The sequence below is a fragment of the Microtus pennsylvanicus genome, chromosome 3 (genome assembly GCF_037038515.1).
Source record: "Microtus pennsylvanicus isolate mMicPen1 chromosome 3, mMicPen1.hap1, whole genome shotgun sequence".
NCBI classification, from domain to species: Eukaryota; Metazoa; Chordata; class Mammalia; order Rodentia; family Cricetidae; genus Microtus; species Microtus pennsylvanicus.
In genome coordinates, this window is record NC_134581.1 from 14,155,100 (window position 1) to 14,175,005 (window position 19,906).

General features: G+C 48.7%; 1 protein-coding gene across 8 annotated transcripts in view; it reads left to right on the forward strand.

Annotated features, from left to right (window-relative positions):
* Dhx30 (DExH-box helicase 30) overlaps positions 1-19,906 on the forward strand; it is a 30,198-nt gene that overhangs the window by 9,207 nt on the left and 1,085 nt on the right. For 6 of the 8 annotated variants that reach the window (XM_075964456.1, XM_075964458.1, XM_075964457.1 and 3 more), the window contains 14 exons: positions 8,247-8,377; positions 9,535-9,645; positions 12,820-13,121; positions 13,576-13,696; positions 14,371-14,520; positions 16,586-16,738; positions 17,032-17,868; positions 18,104-18,179; positions 18,262-18,366; positions 18,595-18,770; positions 18,962-19,168; positions 19,259-19,340; positions 19,411-19,604; positions 19,708-19,867. In XM_075964456.1, coding sequence (XP_075820571.1) covers positions 8,247-8,377; positions 9,535-9,645; positions 12,820-13,121; positions 13,576-13,696; positions 14,371-14,520; positions 16,586-16,738; positions 17,032-17,868; positions 18,104-18,179; positions 18,262-18,366; positions 18,595-18,770; positions 18,962-19,168; positions 19,259-19,340; positions 19,411-19,604; positions 19,708-19,867 — 2,805 coding nt within the window. Of the gene's footprint in view, positions 1-88; positions 118-5,694; positions 5,938-8,246; positions 8,378-9,534; positions 9,646-12,819; positions 13,122-13,575; positions 13,697-14,370; positions 14,521-16,585; positions 16,739-17,031; positions 17,869-18,103; positions 18,180-18,261; positions 18,367-18,594; positions 18,771-18,961; positions 19,169-19,258; positions 19,341-19,410; positions 19,605-19,707; positions 19,868-19,906 lie in introns of those variants that run through there. The other 2 variants (XM_075964462.1, XM_075964455.1) reach the window with 2 other exon arrangements.

Below are 19,906 nucleotides of genomic sequence, written 5' to 3' on the forward strand. Positions count from 1 at the left end.
AAAGAAATGCCACCCCCTACTATTGCTAAAACAAGAGTTGATTGCCCTTTTTTTTTTCCTTTCTTAAAATGCCCTGTAACTCGAAAAGGCTGAACGTTAACATTTCCAACATGGCAGGTGAGTGGCTCTGAGAGTGTTAGGTGTGCTGTGGCTGAGATCCAAGATTCTTAGCTTGGGTTAACTAGGGGTCAGATAGGCAATGCCTCCTTGAATGCCAAGGAGCACAGTATATTCTTGGGATGGATAACTGCCCTGTGGGTGACCCATAGGTGCTGCACGCTCCTTTTCTAGCTGTGCCTCCAGAAGGCATCCATGGGTGTCAGAAGACATCCTGATATACTCTTAGGCCTTCTTCCTTCCACGCTGCTTTTGTGTGTGTGGGAGGGGGTGGGGGTGGGCATTGAACACAGGGCCTTGCAAATGTAATTGACTTCTATTCCCTCCTCCATCTCCTCCTCTTCTTTTTTATTTTTGGGATGGAGACTTACTGTCTTGTACAGTTGTCTTGCTATAGCCTCCTAGTAGCTGGCTTATAGATACTGCACCTCGCATGGCACTCTAGTGGCTTCCCTTGTACTTCTGTCCTTAAGAAGAAGCTATGCGAACCATGCAGAAGTGGTATACTGCTTTGATCCCAGCATTCAGGAGGGAGAAGTAGGCAGATCTCTGTGAGTCTGAGGCCAGCCTGGTCTACAGAGTGAGTTCCAAGACAAAGCCGTAGGGAAACCCTGTCTCAAAAAAGAAAAGGAAGGAAGGAAGGAAGGAAGGAAGGAAGGAAGGAAGGAAGGAAGGAAGGAAGCTGTGAAAGCCGCATATGGACATGAACACCTGTAATTCCAACAATATGAAAGCAGGAGGATCAAGGGTTCACGAACAGTCTTGGTTCCAATAGTACATGGGACTTTGTCTCCCCATGCCCCTAGAAAAAGAAAGTATGAGGTAAAAACATTGTGGTGGATCGTGGATAGCACCACTATCCAGTAGTGATGCTCACCTTTAGTCCCAGACTCAGGAGGCAGAGACAGGCAGATCTCTGAGTTCAAGGCCAACCTGGTCTACAAAGTGAATTCCAGGGTGTCCAGGGTTACATAGAGAACCCCTGTCTTATAAAAATAAAATAAAAATAAATAAATAGCACCCAGGAGACAGTGGCCGTTTGTATTGAGCAGAGATCATCAGAGTCAGATTTAGAATTGAAAGGGAAAAACAAGATCATCTCCTTTCCAAACCTTTTCCTTTCCTACTGCCAATCTCTTACCAAGGGAAGGGTGACTAAATCAAGAAACTTACCTGTAAGGGTCCTCTGTGCGTCTTTTCCTTCCTGCCCAGAACTGAGGCGTGGGACTTTAGAAATACTCCAGGATCCCCTGCCCAGACCCACGGGCACAGTTTGCTCTTTCCTGTGTGTTCCGTATGCAGTTGTGTTTTTCCTGATGCAGCAATCACATGTGTAAGGGTGCTTGCCTGGCTCCCATCGCCAGTCAGCTTAACCTTGTCTTCTTGTTGAGTAAGTTGTCACATGCTGGCTGAGACCCCAGTTGTTTCAGTGTTGCTAGCCCCTCCCCTATTTCCGTCAAAGGTACTGTGCACAGGGCCTCGGTAGTTGTGGCTTTCCTCCTCATGCCTTTTGATGCTTAAAGTTGTAGTTCCTACGCCGGGCATTTGGATAGTACCTGGATTCCTAGCACTTGGGAGGCTGAGTCAAAAAAGGATTGTTACAGGTTTTTGAGGCAGCCTGGGTTACATAATTAGTTCCAGTTCATTCTGGGCTATAGAGTACGGCCCTGTTTCAAAACATAAGTAGGCTAAGCTCCTAAACATTTACCTTCGGACTCAGATCCTCTGCACCTTGATTCCATTTAGTGGAGATGTCCTGCCTGATCCAGAAGTGGACAGAAATATCTCTCAGAGCTGGCGAGATGGCTCAGCAGGTAACAGTTTTTGCCATGCTATTTGGATGACCTGAGTTCAATCCCTGAAGCCCACGGTAGAAGGATACATACACAATAAAAGTTAATAAAGTAAAATTTAAATAAAAGAAATATCTCTGAGTTAATAAACCTTTTATATCTTTTTTTTTTTTAAAGACAGGGTTTTACTTTGTAGCTTTGCTTGTCTTGAAGTTTGTGTGTAGACCAGAATGTCCTGGAACTCACAGAGATTTGCCTGCTTCTGCCCCCTGAGTGCCGGAATTAAATTCATGAGCCACTGTGCCCAGCTATCTTTCAGGTTTTGCTGTCTTGTTTTTCTGTTGTAGTTAACTCTGTCATGATAGTAGGAAAGCAGTTACTGATATTACATAAGCAAATGAGCATAGCTCTGCTCCACTAGCTTCCTTATAGGGTTGGAATGGCTTTTCTCTTGGTAAGAGCATTTCCCTAGCTTGAGATCAACCCCCAGCACTGGTTCTCCCTGGTGCTTAATAGGATCAGTAGTTCAAGGTCATCTTTGACTAATAGCAAGTTCAAGGTGAGGCTGGAGTAAATGAGACCAAGCTTTAAACACCAGCAACAAGAGCTTACAGTAACAGCATTGGACTGGATTTGTTCTGCACTCGATGGTTTGCCAGTCCCTGCTCTGAACCCCTGGGAGAAGATGATAGATAGTGATGGCTCCCGAAAGCTGACTGCAAGAGCGCTCCAGTCACATTGCTCTGCCTCCCCAGTGCTGGGGTGAAAGGCATGCACCTCTATTCCCACCCAGCATGAGCTTTTGTTTTTAGATTTTATTTATTATTATAGTGTATAATGGGTGTATAGAACATGTGTCTGGGTAGACACATGCCAGGGTGTGTGTGTGGAGGTCAGAGGACAACTTTGTTGAGTCAGTTTTCTCCTTCCACCACTCAGTGGGTTTGGAGAACTAAGCCTATGGTCTCATGCAGGCTAGCCAGTCACTATGCCACTGATTCATAGCCCCGGCTCTTTTTAGTTTTAGAAACAGGGACTTACTCTGTATTCTAAGCTGGCCTTGAACTCCAGTAATCATCCCGCTTCGGCCTATAAAGTGCTGGGATTATAGGCATAAGCCACAATGCTTACATTGATTGTTTTCTTTTTCTTAATGATTTATTTTTATTTTGTGTGCATTGGTGTTTTGCCTGCAATGGTGTATGTCTGTGTGAGGGTTCGGGTCCCTTAGACCTGGAGTTATAGACAGTTGTGAGCCACCATATGCATACTGGGAATTGAACCCAGGAATTCTGAAAGAGTAGCTAGTGCTCTTAACCACTGATCCATCTCTCCAGCTCCCTTGATTTTTTTTTTTAACACAAAATTTCAAGCATCTGTTCAAAATATGTTTTCTAAAATTGGAGAAAATGAGCAAGGTATGGTAGCACATGCCTTTGGGAGGCAGAGAGGCGGGTCTCTGTTTGAAACCAGTGAGTTCCAGGAAATCCAGGGCTGTTACACAGAGAAAAGAGAACTCTGTCTTGAGAGAGAGAGAGAGAGAGAGAGAGAGACTTGTTTCTTTCAACTGTGAGTTAGCCACTGTTGTGCCCGCCCTGGCTTGCTAAACTTCTCTATTCTTTTGAAGACATTCGGGCTATTTCCAGTCTTCAAGGACCATTTTTAAGCTGATTAGTAATGAGTCATACCACAGAAGGCAAAGCTCCTGGGAAATCATGTTCTGCCCTATATGTAGATCTGGGTAGGGGTGCTTAATACATACAGGTGGTGTCTCCTGTGACAACCGCCTTAGATTTTTATTTATCCTTATATGTATTTTGTGTGAATGGGTGTTTTGCTTACATGGATCTCTGTGTACCATGTGCACTCCTGGTATCAGCGAGAGCCAGAAGAGGATGTCAGATCCCCTGGAAATGGAGTTACACCGTTCTTTTTCTCTTTATTTTTTTTTAATATTTTATTTTATTGGTTTTTCTAGACAGGGTTTTTCTGTAGCTTTGGAATCTGTCCTGGAACTCACTTTGTAGACCAGGTTGGCCTCAAGCTCACATAGATTCTCCGACCTCTGCCTCCTGAGTGCTGGGATTAAAGGTATGTGCCACCACCACCCTGTCACAGTTACAATTTTTGTCCTTTGGAAGAACATCTAGGGCTCTGAACTGATGAGCCATTTCTGTAGCCCTTATGTCAGATTTTATTTTATATTTTTTGGCTCAATTTAAGTTCTGGCCTCAAATTTTCTTTTTTCTTTTCTTTTTTTTTTTTTTTTTTGGTTTTTTGAGACAGGGTTTCTCTGTAGCTTTGGTGCCTGTCCTGGAACTAGCTCTTATAGACCAGGCTGGCCTTGAACTCCCAAAGATCCTCCTGCCTCTGTCTCCCTAGTGCTGGGATTAAAGGCTGGTTTCAAATTTTCTATTTTCTGTTGCCAGTGGTGACATTGAACTTCCAGTCCTCCTGACTACTTCCGAGTGATGGGATTTACAGGCACGCTCCACTACACGTTCCTGATGGTCAAACCTGGTGACCATAATTATAGAGGCTGGGCAAGCACTACCAACCGAACACCATCCCATTTGTTTTCATTTTTGAGTTCCATTGTATAACCTTAGTTAGCCTGGAACTTCCTATGGAGACCAGGCTACCCACATGGTGCCGTCCTGTCTGTGCCTCCTGAGTGATGGGGCTGTAGTCGTGGGCTGCCACTCTTGGCCAGTAGTATGCTTTTCAGTTTTTCTTTTTTCTTTTGTAAAGACAGAGTTTCTCTGTAGCTTTGGCTGTCCTGTAACTCCCTCTGTAGGAGGGAACTCAGCCTTGGACTCACAGAAATCCACCTGTCTCTGCCTCCTAGGTGCTGGGATTAAAGGCGTGCGCCACCACCGCCCAGCTCAGATGTTTTAATAAACTCTCCAGGGGATTATTCAAGTCATGGCTAGAATTATGTATAAAATATTTTGTCTGCATGTATGCCTGGAGGCCAGAAGAGGGCACAAGACATCATTATAGATGGTTGTGAGCCACCATGTGGTTGCTGGGAATTGAACTCGGGACCTTTGGAAGAGCAGGCGATGCTCTTAACCACTGAGCCATCTCTCCAGCCCCCATGGCTAGAATTAAAAAACAAATTTCTTCTTCCCAACCTACCCAACCTAAATTGCCAACCCCTGACCGAAAACTTTTCTCCACGGTGCTCAGACTCTGAGGCCCTTGCTCATAGCCACTTCCTTCAGATTTGCTCCACACAGCCTTAAGAGACAGAAGAGGAGTCAAATCCAGGCACAGTAGTTTGGAAGTGGGGTCCCATTGCCTTCACACAAGCGAGGAAGAACTTAACTCCTAACTGAGGAACTAGCTCAGTTCTTGGCATTATGCCCCAAAGTAGGTGCTGTCTTCTTCAACTCCAGTTCAGGGGGTTAGGTCAGTTTATGTTGAAGAGGTCTTTCCTACTAGAGTCTCACCAGATTTACCCATAGGAAATGGGTGCCCACTCTCCAAGTCCATTAGAAGGCAGCCTATAAGGAATTTACCATGTGTAGGACCTGAAGGGAACTTGGGTCATTTCCTTGAATGGACCTTGAGCAAATGCACAGTGCTAAAATCATACAATCCCTTTTCCTGCTTGAGCTCCAGAGCCCAGTCTGTGGTTTGAATTTCCTGGTGAGGGCGCCTGGGCTGTGTTTTGCAGGCTGGCATCCTAGCTCTCTTGCTCCCAGCCTAGCACCGAGTCCCCCTGGCCAGCAGAGGGCGCTCGGCACTCTTTCGGTGGCTGAGCCCTGGGCGGTGCTGTCGCAGGCTGGGGCCGCGGGGATCGGCGGGATCGCTATGGCGTCTGCCAGGCGGCTCGTGGCGCTGGCTGCCAGTGTCTCTCCGCGCCTGCGGCCGCCGGATCCCCGCACTGCCGGGCGACAAGGACTCTCACGTAGCTTCTCATCAAGCTTCGTCCGCCCCGATGGCACTCAGGAGGCTTCCGAGGTCGAATCAGAGGTGGCTCCTGGCGAGCCTGGGGAGGGCGACGGAAGCATGGTAAACGGTGAGGGTTGTGTAGCGGATACTGGGCTGTGACGTCCTTGACTAGGGAAGGCAAGTGAGGGGTGCGGGACTGAGGCCGGCCTGGCAGGAGGACTCTAGTCATGAAAGTGGTTTAAACCTTTTATAATCAGTGGGTCTCTACCTGCTGTTAGAAAGCCTTGTGTGGCTTAGGTTCACCTAGACCCGAGCACGTCTGCACGTGGGTGGGTGGGGGAAATCACAAGAATATCCTACTTTCTGTCAGGTTGGGTGGTATTGAGGGTTAGCTCTGTCATCACAGTCGGACTTAGTCTCAAACACACCTGGGATTTCAGAATCTCAGATAGAGGTGGGGTGTCTTCTTTGGTAGACTGACTGACTGCTTCCTGACTGGGGCAGAGAATGGAATTGGTAAGAACATCCATGGCCATTAAGATAGGTAGAATGAGCTATTCGGCTTTCCCCCTCTGAAGAACTGGGCGTGTGGCGTCTGTCACATCTGTGTGTCTAGTGGGTTACTTGAAGTACGGATACAGGATGGGATCAACTCTCCTTGAGTCTAAACTGCTTGATTCTTACTGATTTATAACAGCACATAGGCGAGTGTGTCAGGTAAGACATTCCTATTGTGCTAGTTACTCAGGTGTCTGCCCAGCTAAATATCCCAAACCAGATAGAAGCTTCCATCAGACACTCTGGAGGACGTTTTCAGAACACAGCACTGCTGAGATGGCTCAGCTGGTAAAAGTGCCTGCTGTCCAAGTCTGGTGGACAGACCCAAGTTCCAACCCCTGAGCCCAGCAGAGGGAGAGAACAGGCTTGCAAGGGTTGTTCTCTGGCCATACACACAGTAATAATAAAATAATTTTTTTGCGACAGTCTCATGACATAGGATTCTCACCTGCCTCTGCCTCCCAACTGCTGGGGTGGCACACACCTTTAAGTCCTGTACTCTGGAGGCAGGCGTCTGTGAGTTCAAGGACAGCTAGGGCTATTACACAGAGAAACCCTGCCTTGAAGAAACAAAAATAAATAAAAAGTTTGCAACATCTGTCAGACAATGAATGCATTTTTGAAAAGACAAAACAATTAAATGCAGCTGCTACCTGAACATTGCTGGCATTCTAGGTACCCACTGAGGAAAAATGTGTCAACTGTTGTGTAAATACTTCCCAAATGATGACGATGAAGCCAGTGCACGATACTGAATGGAGCATCACCAAGTTCTGTTATAGGGTGGTATAGGGTGAACATAATACCAGACAGTGAAGGCCTTACATCTCCTGAAGATTTCTGGGGCTGTACGTCGATAGGCCCTTTATTTATTTATTTGTTTGTTTGTTTGTTTGTTATGTATACAATATTCTGTCTGTGTGTATGTCTGCAGGCAAGAAGAGGGCACCAGACCTCATTACAGATGGTTGTAAGCCACCATGTGGTTGCCGGGAATTGAACTCAGAACCTTTGGAAGAGCAGGCAATGCTCTTAACCACTGAGCCATCTCTCCAGCCCTTATTTATTTATTTTTTGAGCTGCTCTGAATTGCCTCTATATGGTTGACTAAGCCCTGTCTGGCAGGAGCTGCTGCTGGAGGGGACATCTCCGCCATTTGTATTATTTCTATTTTGAGGTTAATGCAGAGACTAAGTGAAGGGAAGGAGATAGCCCTTGTGTGTCTGATGCACCCTCTTCCCTCTGATGCCAGGGGATAGGAAAGGATTTGCTCCTGCCTCTTCCTGGCTGTGAGTCTGTGGGCTTTAGAGCTGCTCCTGCAGAGTACTGCGGTATAGTTGAGAGTGGAGGCATGCTCTTTCAAGTCTGGATCTCATCCCCGACCCACATGAAAGGATCAGTATCAGCTTAGGACGCCCAAGACCAAGATCAGTACCAGTACTACCGGTACTTTGATAGCTGGAACCTTGGTGGTCAGCCTAATGAGTGGCCAAATAAGTGTCTAGCTTTAATAATATAAGCTAATGTTTTAGCAAGGCAGAGGAAATGGGAGAGAAGAGTAAAGCCTGCCAGAGCCATTTTGCTATGCTGAAGCTGTCCAGAGTCTCCTCAGCTGTCCTTGTAATTGTGTGAACCACTTTAGGGGTCTCGGTCTTCTGTACATGCATGGAAGATACGTGTTTTGTTTTTCTTTATATTTTTGAGTACCCTCTTTCAGACATCAGAGTCATGGAGTTGATTGACCACCTATATTGTTTTCCAAGGACTCCTACTACTGAATGCTTTGGGGTCCTGAGCCAACAACTTTAGCCCAGAGTGGCTTTGGTATACCCTATGGAGTTTCAAAAGAAAGATAATTGTAATTATTTTATTTCCTAGCTTCTAGGGACCTATTGAAAGAGTTTCCACAGCCCAAAAACCTTCTCAACAGCGTCATTGGAAGGGCCCTTGGCATCTCCCATGCAAAGGACAAGCTTGTCTATGTGCATACAAATGGACCGAAGAAAAAGGTAACTCTGCGGTGGCTGAGGAACTCACGGAGTTGATTCAGAGGAGACTGGCTGCCGTTTTCTCTCTCTTGACTGTTTTTGTCAAAGAGGCTAAACTGGGTGTTCTGTTTTGTCTTTTGTTTTTGTTTTTGTTTTTCGAGACAGGGTTTCTTTGTGTTAGCCTTGGTTGTCCTGGGACTAGCTCCGTAGACCAGGCTGACCTAGAGCTCATAGAGATCTGCCTTCCTCTGCCTCCTCAGTGCTGGGATTAAAGGCATTGCTTTTCATTGTTCTGTTTTGAGATAGGGTCTTATGTAGCCTAGGTTGACTTGGATTGCTGGTCTTCCTGCTTCAGGTCCCAAATACTGAAGGTATTATACACACATAAAAAAAAAAAGTCGGGGCTGGAGAGATGGCTCAGAGGTTAAGAGCATTGCCTGCTCTTCCAAAGTCCTGAGTTCAATTCCCAGCAACCACATGGTGGCTCACAACCATCTGTAATGAGGTCTGATGCCCTCTTCTGGCCTGCAGAGATACATGCAGACAGAATATTGTATACATAATAAATAAATAAATATTTTTAAAAAAAAAAAGTCTTATAGATGTGTCCTACTGTGTCCAGCCAGAATGGGTCTAAATGTTAACATCAATAGAGAATCTCATAATACAATTAGATTTGAAGAGCCACCAAAAGTCCACATGCTTTATTCAGGGAAAGCCAACACAGCAGGTGGGTAAGGAATGCTCATCTTGTCTAAGAGGCCACGGTAGTGCTCCCTGAGTTTGGTCCCTTGTCTAAAAAGGAAGGCATGGTAGAGGGAATGATGAACATTCCTGCTCCAAGAGGGTTATAAAGCCTAGATCCCACAGAAGCGTTCAGGTAAACCATTCTGAGTGAAGGTTTTGGTTGGTTGTTTGCTTTGAGACAGGGTTTCTCTGTGTAGCCCTGGCTGTCCAGGAACTCACTCTATTGACCAGGCTGGCCTTGAACTCAAAGAGGGGCACCGGGATCTGCCACTTAGGTGCTGGGATTAAAGGACTGTGCCACCACACCCAGCTTGTTTGCTTGCTTCCCTAGAGCTGACTTTGTAACCTGATCCCCTTCTCCCATTTCTGCAGAGCTGTGGTTACAGGTGGGGCGACCACACCTACTTCTTTATTTCCTTTCACTTTCCTAGAAAGTCACCCTGCACATCAAGTGGCCCAAGAGCGTGGAGGTTGAAGGCTATGGCAGCAAGAAGATTGATGCTGAGCGACAGGCTGCAGCAGCAGCGTGCCAGCTATTCAAGGTGAGCGCCTCTACTGAAGGCCTGTGGGCCTGGAAACTGCTAGTCCTCGCGCTCGCGCTCTCTCTCTCTCTCTCTCTCTCTCTCTCTCTCTCTCTCTCTCTCTCTCTCTCTCTGTAGTGGTTTTGGTTCCAAGGACATCTTGGTAGATGTTGATTCAGTGTTCAGTCATTCACCTTTCCTAAGCCCTTCCACTTCCTAGTTTTATTCTTTTTGTGTATATGTATGTGTTTGTGAGTATATGTGCCTGCGTGTAGCTCAGAGGTGTCATTCCTCAGTTGTCTATGTTGTTTTTGTGTGTGTATGTATGTGTTTGTGAGTATATGTGCTTGTGTGTAGCCTAGAGGTCCAGTACAGGTGTCATTTCTCAGTTGTCTGCTGCTTTTCTGTTTGTTCATTTTATTGTTTGAGACAAGCAAGATCTTCCTGTGTAGCTTTGATGCCCTAGAACTACCTATGTGGACCAGACTAACTTTGAACACAGAGTCTGAGACTAAAGGTCTGCCTTACCATAACTGGCTCTTCTACATGGTTGTTTGAGATTGTTTGGGATCTTTCTCTGTGCTGTGGGGCTCACTGATTAGGCTGGGCTTGTTGGCTGGCTAGCACATCCCACGATCCAACTGTTTCTGCTTCCCCAGACCTGGGATTAAAAGTGCACACCCTTTACCACCTGGTGTTCGTACTTGACAGTTGAGGAATTCAGGTCTTCATTCTCCTGTGGCAAGCCCTTTTTTAAATGAGCTATCTAACGACCCAGCCCTTGGCTCATAAAATTTAATTCCCCCCCCCCCCCCAGATGTGTCTTACTGAGGCGTGGAATTCATTATTCTGGACCAGACTGGCTGCCTGGCTGTCTCAGTGTCAGGATGAAAGGTGTGACAGGGTTTCTCTGTGTAGCTTTTTCTTTTTCTTTTTTTCTTTTTTTGGTTTTTCGAGACAGGGTTTCTCTGTGGTTTTGGAGCCTGTCCTGGAACTAGCTCTTGTAGACCAGGCTGGTCTCGAACTTACAAAGATCCGCCTGCCTCTGCCTCCCAAGTGCTGGGATTAAAGGCGTGCGCCACCACCGCCAGGCTAGAACTGGTTCTACGGAACAGGCTGGCCTTGAACTCACAGAGATTTGCCTGCCTTTGCCTCCCTCCCAAGTGATGGGATTAGGTGTGCCGAGCCACCACCACCTGGTCTTTTTTTTTTTTTTAAGATATTTAGGGCCGGGCAATGGTGGCGCACGCCTTTAATTCCAGCACTTGGGAGGCAGAGGCAGGCAGATCTCTGTGAGTTCGAGACCAGCCTGGTCTACAGAGCTAGTTCCAGGACAGGCTCCAAAGCCATAGTGAAACCCTGTCTCGAAAAACCAAAAAAAAAAAAAAAAAAAAGATATTTAGTTTGCATGCTTTGCTTGCCTACAGTGTAACTGAAGGTGGAGGTCAGGACTTCAATCAGCTATGTTCTGCCAGCCACTTCCCAAATAACCATTCAGGCTTATTACTAACTAGCTCTTACACCTTAAATTAACCCATTTCTGTTCATCTACATTCTGTCCTGTCTTGTTACCCTTTTCCTCTCCGTGTCTAGTTGGTGACTCCCCTCTGCCCTGCTTCTTTCCAGTGTCCTTAGTTCCATTCTCGTTGAACCTTATCAGCTTCTTCTTTTTTTTTTAAGATTTATTTATTTATTATGTATACAATATTCTGTGTGTATATGCCTGAAGGCCAGAAGGGGGCACCAGACCTCATTACAGATGGTTGTGAGCCACCATGTGGTTGCTGGGAATTGAACTCAGGACCTTTGGAAGAGCAGGCAATGCTCTTAACCGCTGAGCCATCTCTCCAGCCCCCTTATCAGCTTCTTTATTAAACCAGTCTCAGTGACATGTGTTTACACAGTGTAAAGGAATGGTCCGCATGCAATTCATGCATGCCTGGTGCCCTTGAAGGTCAGAGAAGGGCTAAAGACGCGTGACACCCTACTGTATTCTTTTTTTTTTTTTTTTTTTTTTTTTGGTTTTTCGAGACAGGGTTTCTCTGTGGCTTTGGAGCCTGTCCTGGAACTAGCTCTGTAGACCAGGCTGGTCTCGAACTCACAGAGATTCGCCTGCCTCTGCCTCCCGAGTGCTGGGATTAAAGGCATGCGCCACCATCGCCCGGCCCCCTACTGTATTCTTTTGAGTCTTAGAGTTTTGTAGTTTGTGATCAGGCAGTGTGACTTCTCCAACTTCACATTTCTTAAGATTATTTTGGTGTTGGCGCTTTTATGGCTCTTTGTTATTTTAAGAATTTTATTGTTTTTGTGGTTGTTTTGACATTTACATTGAAGTTTTGATAGGGATTCTATTGGCTACATTTTCCTTCGATGCTTTACTATCTCCAGTGTGTAAGGATTTCATCTCCTTAGAATAAACATCTGAACCAAATACATTGTTGTTTTTGACACTGTTAAAAATGGCATTTGATGCCAGGTGCGGGGACACACACCTTTAATCCCAGCACTTAGGAGGCAGAGGCAGGTGGATCTCAATGAGTTTGAGGCCAGCCTGGTCTACAGAGCTAATTCCAGGAAGGCTCCAAAGCTACAGAGAAACCCTGTCTCAAAAAATCAAAAGGTTTGGGAGAGACAGATCAACAGTTAAGAGCACTGGCTACTCTTCTAGGGGACTCGAGTTCAATTTCTAGTACCTCCATGGAGAGTCAATAACATCTATAACTCCAGTTACAAGGGATATGATACCCTGCTCTGGTCTCAAGAAGCACTGCACAAACGTGAAGCACGGACATACCCACAGGTAACACACACACACAAACAACCAAAAAAATTTAGAAAAGGAAGAATTCAAGATGTAACCCAATGAAAGAGACCCTCAGCCAGCATGTGCACCACCGCCCAGCTCAGATCTCGGCGTTTTTAAGTCTTCTCTTCTTTTTCTCCTTCCCTTCTGTCAGTCTGTCCTTCCTTCTTTCTATTATTGTTCATTGAGATGGACTCACTGCAGAGGTAGGACTAGATCATGAGGTCCTTCTCTTTGAGCTTCCATTCCTGGGATGACAAGAGTTCACCCTCATGCCTAGGTTGAAGTGTTGTTTGTATTCCCCTTGCTGGCCAGGGCTGGTGTGTAGCAGAGCGCAGCTGACTAAGGTGTGTGGTGATGGTGTGCTCCTCACAGTTTTTTCTACCCAACAGGGCTGGGGTCTGCTGGGTCCACGGAATGAGCTGTTTGATGCAGCCAAATACCGAGTGCTAGCTGATCGTTTTGGGTCTCCAGCTGACAACTGGTGGCGTCCAGAACCCACCATGCCTCCAACTTCCTGGCGGCAGCTGAATCCTGAGAACATTCGGCCAGCAGGTCCTGGAGGCCTATCCCGAGCCTTGGGCCGAGAGGAAGAGGAAGATGAGGAAGAAGAGCTCGAAGAGGGGACCATTGATGTGACGGAGTTTCTGTCCATGACCCAGCAAGACTCCCACAACCCACTCAGGGACTCAAGGTACCTCTGTGACAGAGGGATGCAGGGGACCCTGACCACGTCTTGGCATGAGATCAGTCTTCTCTGAGCCCCCACATATGGGAGGGCTCTGCCCAACACTTTCGTCTTCATATCCTGTTACTCAGTGTGTCTCCCCTGTGTGGGGGAAGGGGTCGGATGGGGTAGTACACCGGTAACTCCTGTCTTGGGCTGTGGCTGGGCTCCTGCAGACAACACATGATCCTGCTTTCCAGCTCACACTCGGGTCCCACCTTCTCAGCTTTCACTCTGCTCAGTTCTCCCTGAGGAAACCAGGGGACTGAGGGCTTCTGCAGTGTGACTGAAGAGGCAATAGCTGCTGGCCCACTGTGTCCAACCTTACCACACACCAGGACTTTGTCCCAACCTTACTGTCCCAGAGAAACTTGGCCAGGAAGACAGCAGACTTTTTCATCTAAACTATTTGTCCTCATAGAGGGGGTTCCTTCGAAATGACAGATGACGACAGTGCTATTAGAGCTCTGACCCAGTTCCCACTTCCCAAGAACCTGCTGGCCAAAGTGATTCAGATCGCAACGTCCTCCTCCACAGCTAAGGTGAGTTGTCTCTCTCAGAAGGGCACTTGCTTGCGCTGTCTTCCCTGGGCTCAGCAGGAAGGAAGCCTCGGGTGTGGGGCAGGGCTCAGGGTGCCTTTCTCAGCGCCCGCCTAGGCCAACTAGAAGGACATGGGATTCCTGATGGGTGGAAAGCAAAGCAGCAGGGAAGGAGAAGTGAAGATAGCCACACAGGGTGTAGGCTGGGGACTGCTGGCGGGGAGACTGGATCCGTGACCAACTGGTAGGTTAGGGTGAAGAAGAGTGGGTGCTTGAATTGTGTCATAAATGTCATCAGTGATGCCACAGCGAGGGGTCTCAGAGGAGGTAAAAGGCCTTTTCACCCTGTCAGGATATGCCAACAGTTCTAGCCCCAGCAATTCTTAAAGGTGCTATTTAGATGTGGGTTAGGAAGACAGGTAGCAGTATCGCATGAACCCCAACTTCTACTGTAGAAATTGGGAAGCAAGCTCAGAACTAGGGCTACACAGGGCATAAAGCAGGAGGGACAAAGGAAAGTCAGAATATAGGGCTCTGTCTGGTTGCGTCCAGTCCAGCGTGATTGGGGCGGTACCGGTCATGATGCGCTCCATCTCTGGGTTCCTCTAGGTCATAGACCACCCAGCTGTCCACTCATTCCCAGCCTTTTGTAACGCCCTCATTTCCCTTCCATGTAGAACCTCATGCAGTTCCACACTGTGGGCACCAAGACCAAGCTGGCTACACTCACTCTGCTCTGGCCCTGTCCCATGACCTTTGTTGCCAAAGGGCGCCGCAAAGCCGAGGCTGAGAACAAGGCAGCAGCCTTGGCTTGCAAGAAACTGAAGGTAAGTCCCTTTGTCTAGGACAGATTAGCCCGCTTTTCTAGGAAGTGAAGCACACACCAGACCTTGGACTGTTTGTACCCAGGTAGGAAAGGATCTGTTTCCATGACTACTTCCCCAGAGCCTCTGCGGGGACTTTGCCTGTGAGCTCAGCCTTACTAGCACTTGACCAGATCCGAGGTGAAGCCAAAGCGAGCTCTCACAGGCAAAAAGGTGTTAACAGAGAACTTGGTGCCCAGAGAGATCCTGCAGACCTTGGTGGCCAAGTGAAAAATCTGATGTACATCTAGAATGAAAATTGAGGCAGTAAGTGGCATTAAACTGTTGGCAGAGTGGCCTGTGTCACCCCCACCCCGTGGCATACATATGGAGGCCGGAGTCATTTCTCTCCTTTTACCCTGTGGATTCCGGGGATCAAACTCAGCTCACCAGACTTGGTGGCAAGCACAGAGACAGAGGCTGACCCGATACTTACTACACTGCTGAGGATAGCTGTGAGCTTCTAGACTTTCTGCATCCACTTCCTGGGTGTCTGTGCCACCATACAGTGCTGAAGACCAAACCCAGTTTTATGTATATTAGGCAACTGACCACCTACCCAGCTTAACTACATTCCCAGCCTGACCTCCAACCCCCGTCCTTTTGAGACAGAACCTCACTAAAGCTCAGTCTGGCCTAGTACTTTCTTTGTAGCTCAGGCTGACTTCCAACTCACAGTCTTGTCTCATCACAAATGGTAGGATTATCATTGGATGCCATTAAGCCTGGCAAGTTTGGTTTTTTTTCCTTCTTTCTTCCCAGGATTGGGAATTGAATATAGGGTACTCATGTGTGGTGGCCGCTCTCCCACTGGGCTTACTTGTGGCAGTACTTTTGAAGGAGCTTTGGCATCGGCTGATGCTGCAGCCTTAGAATTAGCATTTTGCTTGACTAACAGAGTGTTGAGTTCATCTGAAGCATGTGGAGGTTCCGTTTGCACAGTGTGAAATGAGCCTGTTTTTCTGAGTGCTCTGGTATAGCTCTGTGGATTTGATTATGGGAACCACATCTTAGATCCCTCTGGTGAGGGATACACCTGTCTACTCGGAGAATATGAATAGTCTGTGAGTTGGTGATGCTGTATACTTGGGAGGCAAGGCAGAAAGATTATCCTGAGATCAAGGCTGCCCTGGGCTATATAGCAAGGCTGTATTTAAACAAACAAACAAACAAGAACAAAGAAGCAAAAGAGAAAAAGTTGTGCATAGGTGGGGACTTTGAGGTGTGCTTGTGCTCTGCTTCAGGCTCAGCAGGGCAGAGCTGGGGCTGTCGCAGGATGTGGCTCAGTCTGCAGTTTCCTATGCACAAGTCCCACGCTCTTGGCATGGGAGAGACTGTCTGGGAGGGGCTGCAGGGTTAGGAAGCTGACTCGCCGACTGCCTTTTCTGAAGTGAGCACTGGTGAGGGAGGGGCTGCTGCGGTGGGAAGATGTCCTGCAGAGAGCTAGTGACCTTTCCACGTGGGAGACACACAGAGCTGAGAAAATGAGGGGCTCACATTGTCCTGAAGGTCATGCTTTATCTTGTAAGGTGATTTGAAGCACGTGGTGAAGCAAACATTTTCCTTTCAGGGGCCTAGCTTATCATTTTCAGGCATTTATAAGGGTATAGGACAGACATTCCATGTAGTTCCCTGTATGGTGGGGTCACCAAAGGCACAGTTCGCAGCAGGACCTGCTAGCAGGATCTGGGTTGGGAAGCTATGGTGACGTAGCCCAGGGAGAGCTTGTGGAATAGGGTGTTGAAGGGTGTGCCTTCCTGGTCTCGAGACAGGTGTGTGTTGGGATATTGGAAGGCTGTGACTATACCAGAGGAGTTTGTTCTTGGGCCGCCATGCCTGGGCAAGGGGTAAGGTTCTACTGTGATAATACATTTAGTTTGTTTTTTATTTTTTTTTTAAATGGTTTTTAAACTTACTATTGGAGTCATACTGTGTAGCCCAGATTAGCCTGGAATTTGGCCTCATACCTCCACCTCCTGAGTGCTGGGATTATAAGAGCATAGACTGAGCCATACATATCCTCCTGCAGAGCCTGGGCCTGGTGGACAGGAACAATGAGCCGCTTACCCATGCCATGTACAACCTGGCCTCCTTGCGTGAGCTGGGTGAGACCCAGCGCCGGCCATGTACCATCCAGGTGCCCGAGCCCATCCTTCGCAAGATAGAGGCCTTCCTGAGTCATGTAAGAGTCCTGCCTTCCATCCCACTGTTTCCCTCTCCAGACTGAAGGCTGCTTCTGCCTACGACAGGCGTAGGAAATGTTTTTTCCCACTGAGCAGGGAGCCTTGGAGCCCCCTGGCCCTAAGTCCCCTAGTCATGCCTCTGAGGGTGTCAGGGCAGTCACAGCCCAAGTTCTCCTCTGCTCTGTGGGTTGGGCCCTAACCATCTGACCCCAGTGAATCCTTTGGAGGGGCTGACTGCATGGAGGAGGAAGACAGGCATTTCTGTCATTTTGCTTGCTTCCTCGTCCTCTAGTACCCGGTGGACAGTTCATGGATTTCCCCAGAACTCCGGCTGCAGAGTGATGACATCTTGCCCTTAGGCAAGGACTCAGGGCCCTTGAGTGACCCTATCACTGGCAAGCCATACGTACCCCTGTCAGAAGCGGAGGAGGTACGATTGAGCCAGAGCCTGCTAGAGCTGTGGCGGAGGCGGGGGCCAATTTGGCAGGAGGCCCCCCAGCTACCTGTGGACCCTCATCGGGACACTATCCTCAGTGCCATCGAACAGCATCCAGTGGTGGTCATCTCTGGGGACACAGGCTGTGGGAAGACCACTCGCATCCCTCAGCTGCTGTTGGAGCGCTATGTGACTGAGGGCCGAGGTGCCCGATGCAATGTGATCATCACGCAACCTCGCCGTATCTCAGCCGTATCTGTGGCGCAGCGTGTCAGCCATGAACTGGGCCCCTCCTTGCGCCGGAACGTAGGCTTCCAGGTGCGCTTGGAAAGCAAGCCCCCAGCCAGAGGTGGAGCGCTGCTCTTCTGCACTGTGGGTATCCTGCTGCGGAAGCTGCAGAGCAACCCCAGCCTGGAGGGTGTGAGCCATGTCATTGTGGATGAGGTCCATGAGCGTGATGTGAACACAGACTTCCTGCTGATTCTGCTCAAGGGCCTGCAGCGGCTCAACCCAGCCCTGCGGCTGGTACTCATGAGTGCTACGGGAGATAATGAGCGCTTTTCCCGCTACTTTGGGGGCTGCCCTGTCATCAAGGTGCCTGGCTTCATGTATCCTGTCAAGGAACATTACCTGGAGGACATCCTGGCCAAGCTGGGCAAACACCAGTACCCACATCGGCATCGGCACCATGAGGTGAGGAGAACCCCAATACACACCCCAGGGTGGCTGGGCTTTCTTTTATGTTCCTCCCTCTCTTTATGATAGAACGCCTTACCTTCCTAAGCCTGTTTCCTTGATAAAAAATTGGGGAATAATCAGCCCTGTTTGTGTTGCAAGTATGTGAGGACTGGAGCTTCATTCATCCCAAGTAGCTCCTTTCCTCACCTTCCTTTGCTGTGGCTGTGACTGGTCTGTCTCCCCACCCCAGTCTGAAGATGAATGTGCCCTTGATCTGGACCTTGTGACTGACTTGGTTCTGCACATCGATGCCCGTGGAGAGCCAGGTGGGTGCTTTTCCCGCTTCTCAGCTATTTCCTTTCCCTACCAGCTGGATAAACCAGCTTATGGCTGCAGGGCCTTTTACAGGTGGAATCCTGTGTTTTCTGCCTGGTTGGCAAGAAATCAAAGGAGTGCAACAGCGACTCCAGGAGGCCCTGGGCATGCATGAGAGCAAGTACCTCATCTTACCAGGTGAGTCTGGGGAGGCCCAGTAGTGAGTCCTGCCTCTGCCAGTCTGTACTGTAGTGGCCCAGGTTTCTGACTGTAACATTTTTCCCTGAGGGTGTAATTTATCAAATGGCTTCAGCTTTATCAGGGCCAGGAATGGGTGGGGAATCAAATTTCTTGTCCTGCTCTCAGTCCGAGATTCTTTCTGCTAGAACAGTGCCTATAGTTCTTTTGCATCTTGCTACCCACCAGTGCACTCCAATATCCCCATGATGGATCAGAAGGCCATATTCCAGCAGCCTCCACTTGGGGTGCGTAAGATCGTATTGGCCACCAACATTGCCGAAACCTCCATCACAGTTAACGACATTGTGCATGTCGTGGACAGCGGTCTGCACAAGGAGGAACGCTATGACCTGAAGACCAAGGTGGTGCCTCTCTCTTGGACCCAACCCACCCAGTGAGGGGACTTGTGAAGTTGCCCCTAGTCCCGTTCTGCTGTAGACATTTTGTTGGAAGGCTCACTTAACGGGAAATGTCCCTGTTGGGGTGATGAGGGTGACTGGTGAGGTGGGCAGACAAGGCCTGCAGCATGTGTAGGTTTCCTGCTTTCTCCCAGGTGTCCTGCCTGGAGACGGTGTGGGTGTCGAGAGCAAATGTGATTCAGCGCCGTGGCAGGGCTGGCCGCTGCCAGTCAGGTTTTGCCTACCACTTGTTCCCAAGGAGCCGGCTGGAGAAAATGGTTCCTTTCCAAGTGCCAGAGATCCTGCGCACACCTCTTGAGAACCTGGTGCTGCAAGCCAAAATCCACATGCCTGAGAAGACGGTGCGGCAGAGGCAGGGCTGGGGAAGGGATTGCTCCTGGACCAGGGCAAGTGGGACACAGGCTCATGGGGTGTGGTTCTTGTTGCTATAGGCAGTGGAGTTCCTCTCCAAGGCTGTGGACAGTCCAAATATTAAGGCAGTGGATGAGGCTGTGATACTTCTCCAGGAGATTGGTAAATGGGGCTAGGAATGGTTGGGCTGTGGAGTGGTTCATGGGTGGAACTGACAACTGAGCTGTTGCAGGGGTTCTGGACCAGCGGGAGTACCTGACCACCTTGGGGCAGCGCCTGGCCCACATTTCTACGGACCCACGACTGGCCAAGGCCATAGTGTTGGCTGCCATCTTCCGTTGCCTGCACCCACTGCTGGTGGTTGTTTCCTGCCTTACCCGGGATCCCTTCAGCAGCAGTTTGCAGAACCGGGCAGAAGTAGACAAGGTTAGATCCTATGGCAGAGCCCTCTTGCTGTTTATCCGTACCCCACTCATTGTCCTGGACTAGGCTCTAGTTATTCTCCTGACCCCTGTACCTTCTCTCCCAGGTGAAGGCACTGCTGAGCCACGATAGTGGCAGCGACCATTTGGCCTTCGTGCGTGCTGTGGCTGGCTGGGAGGAGGTGCTGCGTTGGCAGGACCGTACCTCCCGGGAAAACTACCTAGAAGAAAACCTTCTGTACGCCCCCAGCTTGCGCTTCATCCACGGTCAGCCTGGCCCCCAAGTGGGCCTTCCTGAGCATCTCC